Genomic DNA, 10,294 nt, shown 5'->3' on the forward strand with positions numbered 1-10,294 from the left:
CCGAAGATAATATAATGCATATTTTCATTTCAAGCACCCTTTGACATAGAAGAAATTTATTCATTTATTACAAATTAGTAATAGAAAATATCATACATTATCATATTCATTGATTTATTCTTTTTCAACATTTCAAGAAAACAAAAAAAAACCTCACCAGACTTTACAGGTATTTTTATTATCCCCCTCCCCCCCCCCAAAGAAAAAGTACTCATGTTTTAGTTTAAATGAAAATTATTTATTAAAATTCTTTAAAATCATAGCCCAATGAATTACAACTTAAAAGTTTCTATAGAATGATAGAAAATGATTCATCATTCAATTTTGAAAAATGTCACAAGTGGGGAGGTCTACAACAGTTACCTTCCATCATGTCATTTATTTGTAATATATGCACCATCCATGGTAACTTGTTGGTAAATGATGGAACTCTTTAACAACTTAAAACTGTTAACTAAACACATTACTCTTCTTTCCATGCATAACACACAGTTCCTTCCAAACTTGAATAAGCTTTGTTAGTCCCTTTTGTTCCAGCATATTTTGCCATTGCAGTTTTTCTTTATCAGCTCTTTCTTTTTCCTTTTTTGCCATTTCTTCAAATGCCCCTTTTTGTTCCCTTGATAGATTGTTGTATAACTCTGATTGATTCTTAACTGTTACCCCTAGTTCTTTTCCCAAATCTGACGACAAGAAAAGATTCCTCGAGGTTCTTGCTCTTGTAGGTTTAATTTCAGCTAAATGATCAAGAACCATTTTCATCTCCTTTAATTCTAAAATGGGAAAAATTTCATCGATATCTTTATTTTCAATCAAAGACACCATCCATTTTGAAAGTTCTTTTAAGTATGATAATTTTTCCTGCTCTCTTATTTTTTTAGCTTCTTGATTCAGCCTTTCTTTCTCATCTTCTGTCAAAGTCTTCCATTTCTCTCGACGGATTGTAATTTTTCTGAGCCCTCCATGTTCTCTCACTTTGCCAGAAAGGGTTTGGAGATCCCCCTCTGTTAAGGTGACTAAATTAAGAACATTAAAATGTTTAAGAGAGGGTTTATTTGTCTCTTTCAAAGTTTTTGTTTTTATTTTCTTCTCCATTTTCTCTAGCACAGTTAAAAGTAGTTCATCTTTAGCTTCCAGTGGAAGATCTTCTACCAGTTTTCTGTATCTCTCCTGGTCTTTTTTAAATTTTTCTGCTTTTTCCTCATACTTTAGAAGTTCGCCGATTGCAAGTGATTTGTACTCCTCTGATAATCTTTCTCTGATTTTATCAGAGTGATCCTTTTGAACTCTTTTTATATTTTCAGCCACAAAAACATTGTACGGAGTTGGACTAGCTTTCCTCAAAATAAAAGTCTCTGGATTCATTAACAAATCATCGTCTTTCCTGTCAGAAATGCTGATGGATAACCCAAAACAAACTCTGTTAGCTCTCAGTAAATTTCCAGTACAACGTTTTGACACAATTTTGACCGCTGGTATCAGGACAGAAAACATATTTGATGACATTTGAAAACGTCATTCAACGAAAGAAAAAAGAAATGAAATCAGCGGCAATTTTTATTATGTTGACCTTGACATTGCTGGAAAAATATATTTCTTAAATTACCAATGGTAAATTAAATTTAATCATATTAAAAAAAAAACAGAAAAACGAAGAAAAAACCAAATACCTTAAAAATGAAAAAATCTTCTGCTTTTCCTTTTGGTTCCTAGTATTCCTTTAAACATCACGGTGTCATACTTGCGCTTGCTTTCGGTACGTGATGCATATAGCTTTCAAACATTTCTTTCACTCGACTTTCATAGGTGGCAGTGTAAGCTCATCTTCCTGTTTATTGGATTGGAGAAGATGTAAAGATGAAGTAAGCAGAATTTCTGCAGTTTTCTCCGTTTGACGAGCGGTAAAAGTTTGTCCTTCTTCCGAAATGGACTTTCAAAACATTCTCTCAATAGCAGCTCAAAATTCCAGCTCGAAACAGGTATTTAACATAATATTATTGTCGACATAAACATGGTTGTGTTCTGTCATATGTCAAAATATGCCTGCGATTTAATCACCACGTTGACAGATTTTTTTTTTTTTAAAATTTATATGTACAATCTTATTTTGAAGTAGAGTATTTTATTAATAACGGTGAAGAAAAAATCCTGTCAATGTCTGAATGATATCTATTACCCATATATCAAATACCCTGTGGAGAAGTTTACATAGTATCGAATATCAGTAGGAAAAGGGGGGTGTTTATGTCATAAGAAAATATTCCACAATGCTATATAATAGTAATAATATAGAAATAATATAAACTATACATATTTTTTTTTTTATACTTTTCTGTAAGATATATAAGATAGAATGTTCTATAATTAAAATGATTTTGTCTCATGGACCAAGTTTAATGATAGAATTTGCTCAGTGTGTTGGCAATGTAGGAAAATAAACAGGGGTATCACCTTACCTTACCTCACCTATCCTCTTCGTGTCCGCTGGCACATAAGGCCCCGATACACTTCTTCCACCTGTCTCTGTTTTTGGCTGCTGCCCTCACTGATGCCCAACTATTCCATCCCAGCTGTAATCTTTCTTGTTCCGTTGTTCTTCTCCAAGTTGTTTTCGGCCGGCCTACTTTCCTTTTTCCTTCTGGATGCCATGCCAGTGTGGTGGTAACAGGGGTATAGCACTCTTGTTTATGTTTTAGAATATTAATAATGATTTTGCATGACTGACATTGTTTTACAGGTTAAGAAAGTCTTTAGCACTCAACTTGCACCTCCCAAGAAAGAAAAGAAAGACAAAGAAGTAAAATCAGAGATCGTAAAAAAGCTTATTGAAGAGAAAGAGAGGGAGAAAAGAGAAGCTGAGGAGGCAAGGGAGAGGATCAAACGTAAAATAGAAGAGGCAAAGGAACGAAAGAAGAGGGAGAAAGGTTAGTTATAGAGCTGCATCAGAGTCGATATTGTGTTCATCTTCTGTGATAATGTTAAGACGTATACTTACCATGCTTACTTTAGTCATTGTTTTCAAACATGTTTGCACAATTATTGTAATATATGAAAAAAAGCTCTTCTTAAATCTTTGCTTAGGAATTCGACATACTTGTGAAAATGATGACAAACTGGATACAGCTTTATTTTTACTTTTGCTGCTTTTAGTACAACAGAACAGAACTGTAAAATTAACACCATGCATAGTCATATTACTCAAATAATAGGCAAGAACAGATATGGATAGAAAATTGTGGATTCAAAATGGAGAATGTAACTATACAAATCATATAAAACTACAAGGAAATCAAACCTGTATCAGTAGATGTGTAATATAGGTACTGATTTACATTGATTAATGATCAACAGAAAAAAAGTAATTTTTATAAGATTGACATGTTGATAATTGTAGAGCTGAAGTTAAAGAGAGAAAAAGAAGAAGAGGAGAGGAGAAGGAAAGAAGAGGAAAAGAGAAACAGATTCAAAATCCCCAAGAAAGGGGAGAGTACCACAGACAAAAATGATATTAAAAGTTCTACCTCATCTTCATCAGGTTCAACATCAACATCAATATCATCAAAGGCCAGAACAGCATCTGTGGCTGGCAAAAATGCTCTGCTAAAGAATTCAGAATCCAGAAAATCTGATGTTATAAAAAAGCACAAGCCTGATGCCAAAGTGAAAAACCATGTAGACAAAGTGTCAGATAAATTAAAAAATTCTTCAGGTAATGGTGAGGATGAGAAAATAGACCCCACAACTGTTAAACCTACAGCAATTTCCTCTCAACAAAGAAGTTCACATTTATATGACAGTATTGAAAAGAAGAAAATTAAGAATGAGACAGAAGTAGAAAGGAAACGAAGAGAGTTTGAAGAGAAACGAGCTCGACTATTGCAGCAAATAAAAGCAAAAGGTGTGGAAATTGAGAAACCAGTTGTAGTAAGAAAGACGGAGAAGTCAAAGAGCAGTAAGGACTCGGACAAAAAATCTGAAAAGAAAAGCAAAAGTGAAAAACAGTCAGAGCAAGAGAAGATCTCAGATAAATTAAATAACAAATCAAGTACAACCTCTGTGAGACAGGAACTGAGTAAGCCTTCTGTGAGTGAGAAAATCAAGGCACATAACAGTGGTAAGAAAATGCCTCCACCTATGGGTTTTAGTGACCTTCTGAAACTAGCTCAAGTCAAAGCCAGTGAGCCTGTGACAATGGAGAGTTTGAAGAAGGTGGATAAGCCAAAGAAAGAGACAGATAGGTTAATGACGAAGGAAGAGAGGGACCGATATATGGAAGAACAAGCATGTAGACAAAGGAAGACGTCCTTAATGGGAAAAGCTCAGACTTCAAGTGGAAATATAAATGACAAATCATCATCAAGTAAGAGAGAAAACAATGATGGAAATTCTAAACATTCCAAGGAGAAGAGTATCAGGGAAAGCAGAGAGGATCGTAGTTCTCCGAAACTTAAAAACTTGTTAATTAATGGAGTCAAAAGTAGTTCACCAGAAACGAGCAAAATGAATTCCACATTAAAACGGAAATCAGAGGCGTATCCAAATTCAAAACCATCATCACATATGATCTCAAAATCCTCATCATCAAGTGCTTTACACAGACCACATGATAATTCTGATGCAAAGAAAAGACGGGTGGACAGTCCGTCCATGTCAAAGGGTAGCACAGGCTCTCCAAGCTTGGGGAGACCTAACGGACAGTCATCCCACAAACCAGCTGAGAAACGGAGAGCTTATGACAGTGAGAATGAAAATGTATTAGTGTGTGGACCACCAAAACAAAAACCGGAGGCTGCATTGAATCCATTTGATCGTATTTATGGACAAATAAAGAAAAACCATCCCAAACCAGGTAAAATGTTTTGATTAGAACTATGTTAGGCTTCATTTTCTTGAACAGGTAGTGAATACTTTTGCCCTATCATTCTATCATATACTTTTGTATGGAGTACTTTTGTATCAAATATTTCAAAATTATTGACTCAAGGTATATCTAAATGGTGCAACAGATTGTCATTTCTGAAATCTGGGGTCCATTGTACTTGAAATATTGTGATTTCTATTTGTAATTGTTTCTTGCTGAGGGAACAGAAACAAAACTAGATACTACTGGAAATCTTCAGCCTCAAAACATCAGTTTTTGTGAGAACAGGGACAAGTTTATACTCAGAAACTCAATTTGATCATTTCGTTGGCCACTTCAGTAACCTGGAGGGTCTTAGATTTTGATGTAACCATGATAACTTTTTACATTTCATTTGGGTATACAGTAAATGTCATGTAATGATTTCAAGGTTCTGTCCATTCACATCAAAATGTGTCACAGGTAAAATAATTCCTGAGTTTTGAAATATTTTTTTAAAGGTAGAGAATCAGTTTTATTTATCAGATGAATAACCATGTGTAATCTTTCTGAATTTACTAGACATTTAAATATTCAAGTTGTTTTTTTTATGTTCAGTGTCCTATATTTGAGGAAAGAGGGTTTGGCCAGGCAGATTTTCTAGGACTTGATAGATGTGGAAAACAATTTGCATGCTTTTTTAAATGACTATTTGTATTTGGTAAAGTGAAAAATGAATGTTGAAATTTCATACAGGATATATAAATAGAGATTACTTATGACCTGTGTGTGTCATGACCTTGAGCCAAGGTCATTAGAGAAAGTTCAAAGGTCACTGACAGAAAACGTATAAAATTTGATAAGAACTATATTGCATGCAACAATATTTAAGAATTTGCAGTGAGGATATCATTTTATTAGCCACTCACAGTACTTCTAGTTATAAATTGTGTTTCATTAGGATGTTGTGTTTTGTATGTAGAGATGAAGAAACGTCGGATTGAGAGTGATGAGGAGGACAGTGAGTATGATGAGGAGATGGAGGGTTTCATCACAGATGAGGGCAGTGACCTGGAGGAGGACTATCCTCAGGACATGGATTACTCAAAACACATCCGCCAGATCTTTGGCTATGATCGACGGAAGTAAGTAAATTACCAGACACTTCTGACATTCTTTAAGATTTAAAAATACTATCTTGGTGAAAACAGAAAGGACTTTGTTTCCTATCCATCTGACTTTCTATCCTGGTGTCTGTCAGTGAGTTTTCTCCACATGGCTTCTCAGACTTTTTATTTAGGGGGAGGGGGTGGAATGAAATAAAATTTGATGTGTAATTCATCAAGGTAGACTAACATATCAAAAAATCCAGCTCAATATAAGCAAGTGTGTAGAAAAAATTCCAGAAATTCAAGTGGGACAGACTGACTGACAGACAGGGGAAAAACAAACAGACTGATGAGAGCTGAATGTTGAAGATGATTGCCCTAGTATTGTTAATACATTTATTAAGTAATATGTATTAATTATTTATATTTCACCCATTTGCAGATACAAGTATGAAAGTGACCGAGATATTGCCAATATGGAATCAAACTTTGCTCAGCAGATGAAAGAGGAGGCCAGAAGGTAAATAAATGTGTCATTGTCTTAAAGCTCAACAGTCATATGCCTGAAATGATATGCCTGGAATTTTATGTTACATAGTGAGGATTCACCACAGCATAAGCACAAGAAAAGAAATTGCTAGTGTCATGCACTCTAATACAGTATAAGGAAGTAATGATTACATCCCCACTTGGAAATATTAATATATTTTTAATATATTTGGGAAACAATTAAAAAATATTTCATTAGTTTGAAGATCTGTCACTTTGTTGTTGATTACAAAATCTTGTTTTACAAACATTGCGCTTAAGGGGGCCGACTGGGGTTTTCATTGTGCAATACTTTGCGCAGCATAATAAAATAAAGCGTATTTTCTCTTTTAAAGCAACTATTTCTACATAATTTATAAAAATTAACAAATTTAGGAAATTTAAGGTTAAAAATTCTAATTACGTTTTTAAATGACTGATTTTTTAAATGATTCTTTAAATGATGGGTAGAGAGTTTTCATAATAGTGTGTTTTTGACGTTATGAATAACCGAAGTTCTGTAAGAGGGGACCTGGGGTAATTAATTATGTCATAAAATAAAAAGTACAAAATAGATGCTCTTGAAATTTTAAACATAGGAAGTTGAGAATCTAACAATCATTTTTATTATTTTTTATGTAAATCTGTGGTATCTGTCATGTTTTGTAGTACATGTACTCCATAAAAAAAGGAAAATATCATGAATTTTGACATTTTGAGATGCCCCCTCTGGAAACCAGACGGTAGAATTTTGTGTTTCTTGCATAATATATACAATATAGTATTACTCATCAAATAATATAATTTGAACAAAAAGTCTATAGTAGCATTTGTAAAATTTGCTCTGAAGTGCGAAAAAATGGTATTTTTTAGGAATGACTCTAATTCTTGGCCAAATTATTCGAGTATAACCTGGTTTGGGTCAGTTTACGCTTTATAATCCGCGAAGCGGATTATAAAACAGCGTAAACTGACCCAAACCAGGTTATACTCGAATAATTTGGCCAAGAATTAGAGTCATTCCTTATAATTTAATTTTAAAATCATTAAACAACTGTGGTTGTAAAATTTCGTTGCCTTTTATTAGTTCAAATTTGCCGCTCAATAATACAACCGTAGTAACGGAAGTGATGGGAAGCGAGGGGAGGTAAAAACTGATACATAGTCCTAGCAGCCATGTTGTTTGATTACATGTTGTAAGATCCGATTTACTGTTCGAAGTAAAAGGTACATTTATTAAATCTGGAATTTTCCATGAATCCCGAGGACTAGAAATGAGATGATTGCATGGATACAGACGATTCAGCTAGTTGTCAAGGGGGTGCGTCCCCATACCAAACCAGGTTATACAGAAATAATTTGTGTTCCTTTTTGGATATTAACCAATCAGAGGCTAGAATACAAACAAAATTAAATTATTCCTATATAATCCTATAGTAAATGTACCTGTATTTTGAGATGGTCCCTAAAAATAACCAGATGGTAGATTTTCACCAAACTTGGCATGTATACTAAAGTCAATGTAAGGTTCATATGGTATAAAATTAAAAAGTTTCTCTATAGTAGCTTTCACACAATAAAACCCCAGTCTGCTCCCTTAAGTGCTTACTTGCAAAATAAATCAATATATTTATTTAATGAAATAATTGTAATGACATTTTTTCTGTTACAGACAGTGATATTGATCATGCACTTATGTTTATCAGAATAAATTCATTATAAGATTTGTTATAAGAATGCTATGAACCTATAACAAATTTAAGTTATATCAGTTTTTTTCTTTGATCCCTTGAAATTCACTGTAACCAGATTTTGCTATATACTTGTTATAACTGCATGTATATAAGTAAAACTAGTTAAAATAATGTTTAGAAAAATTTCATGTTAAGGAATAATTATTTGGTCTACTTGAATTATAATCAGTAATATTATTTTCTGACCTCAGCCTCAGTGGGATTTATAGCAACATTTGCTTTGCTTTTGTTAAGTATCGTGATGTATTTTCGGTGATATTATTTTTAGCTCTACTGGTCAGAGACCAGAAGAGCTTATGCAATAGTAAGGTGTGCGTCGTCCGTCCGTCTGTCTGTCTGTCTGTCTGTAAACAATTTTTCAAAACGCTACTCCTCCTACAGTTTTGGTTTGATTTCAATATAACTTTGCACACAAGTAGACTACACTAAGATACATTATTTAGTGCATTGGTTTTTGATTTCGATGAATGGTGTTGCCATGGTTACTAAAAATAGAAACTTCTGTGAAAATCCTTTAAAACGCTACTCCTCCTACAGTTTTGGTCTGATTTCAATATAACTTGGCACACAGGTAGACTACACTAAGATACATAATTTAGTGCATCGGTTTTTGATTTCGATGAACGGTGTTGCCATGGTTACTAAAAATAGAAATTTCTGGGAAATTTCTTTAAAACGCTACTCTTACTACAGTTTTGGTCTGATTTCAACATAACTTGGCACATTAGTAGACTACACTAAGATACATAATTTAGTGCATCAGTTTTTGATTTTGGTGAGCGATGTTGCCATGGTTACTAAAAATAGAAATTTCTGTGAAAATCCTTTAAAACGCTACTCCTCCTACAGTTTTGGTCTGATTTCAATATTACTTGGCACACAAGTAGACTACATTAAGATACATTATTCTATTTATTGCTGCGTGTTGCAAAGTTTCAAATCCAAGTGCTACTTTTTCTTTGTTATATGTACAGACCAGTAGAGCTACAGTCTCATCAGAGACTTCTGGTTTGTACCAGTCTCATAATTTTGTAATTTTGCAGTGCACGACTTGGATTGCAAGAAGACTTGGAAGACATAAGGAGGGAAGAAGAAGAATTAAAGAGGAAAATGGAGAAGAAGAAAAGATAACTTAAGAGACCTCAGATGGAATTATAATGACCAATGTTACAGAAATCAGAGAAAAGCATTTTTCATATATGTTATTTAATTCTATTTGGTTTTTGACATATAAAAAATTGTCAAAAGGGTTCATTTTTGATGCAAGCATTTGTTATTTATTGTGCTTCAGTGCCATGTAACTATCTTTGTTTTTCTGTATACCTTGTTAATACCTTTTGCTTCTGATTATCCAGAGGGATTGCAGGAAAGTCGCTTGATATGTTGTGCCTGTGATATTATGTATCTTCTTCTGTACAGTTAATGGCTTATATGAATTTGTATACAAGTTTCGGTTTACAATTTTGTTTTGTGGATTAAAAAAAAAAGATAAAAAAATAGACAAATATAATAAAGTGTATTTTAGTATTGTAGTCTTGCCCCCTCCCCCCTCAAGTTCAACATGACTACAAAGTCTTTCAACCAGATTTATACTATGTACTATTAAAAGTAAATATGTACTTACCTGACTGTGGTTTTGAAGTGGTGAAAAGTTGGTTGACAGAAATTTATTATTGCTTAATCAAGAAAACTGTTGACAAACATTTTACAAATGTATCAGTTTCCATCATTTAAATTGATGTATTCATTTTGCTGTTAAAATTCGTTGTGTAAATTCAACAGGAAAAGTTAATTTTTAGCTCACCTGAGCTGAAAGCTCAAGTGAGCTTTTCTGATCACATTTTGTCTGTAGTCCGTCTGTCCGTCTAGCTGTCTGTCTGTCCGTCTGTCTGTAAACTTTTCACATTTTCGACTTCTTCTCCAGAACCACTGGGCCAATTTCAACCAAACTTCCCACAAAGCATCCTTTGGTAAAGGAGATTCAATTTTGTTCAAATGAAGGACCACACCCTCTTTCAAGGGGAGATAATTAAGAATTAGTGAAAAATTAATAGCATCTTTTA

The 10,294-nt window shown here is 33.6% G+C and overlaps 2 protein-coding genes across 2 annotated transcripts; one reads left to right on the forward strand and one right to left on the reverse strand.

Annotated features, from left to right (window-relative positions):
- Positions 1-268: 268 nt before the first annotated feature.
- LOC133175767 (uncharacterized) lies at positions 269-1,525 on the reverse strand. Its single transcript, XM_061310879.1, has one exon. The coding sequence runs from the start codon at positions 1,504-1,506 to the stop codon at positions 451-453; it is 1,056 nt and encodes a 351-aa protein (XP_061166863.1). The 5' UTR covers positions 1,507-1,525; the 3' UTR covers positions 269-450.
- A 279-nt stretch (positions 1,526-1,804) lies between these two features.
- LOC133175764 (protein SPT2 homolog) lies at positions 1,805-9,708 on the forward strand. The gene is made up of 6 exons (XM_061310875.1): positions 1,805-1,979; positions 2,738-2,924; positions 3,395-4,849; positions 5,823-5,985; positions 6,392-6,469; positions 9,275-9,708. Exons 1-6 carry the CDS (start codon positions 1,926-1,928, stop codon positions 9,360-9,362), a joined length of 2,025 nt encoding a protein of 674 aa, XP_061166859.1. The 5' UTR covers positions 1,805-1,925; the 3' UTR covers positions 9,363-9,708.
- Positions 9,709-10,294: the final 586 nt, after the last annotated feature.

This window comes from Saccostrea echinata, unplaced genomic scaffold (assembly GCF_033153115.1).
Source record: "Saccostrea echinata isolate AGI-Se365-2 ecotype Australia unplaced genomic scaffold, CSIRO_AGI_Sech_v1 ptg000064l, whole genome shotgun sequence".
NCBI classification, from domain to species: domain Eukaryota; kingdom Metazoa; phylum Mollusca; class Bivalvia; order Ostreida; family Ostreidae; genus Saccostrea; species Saccostrea echinata.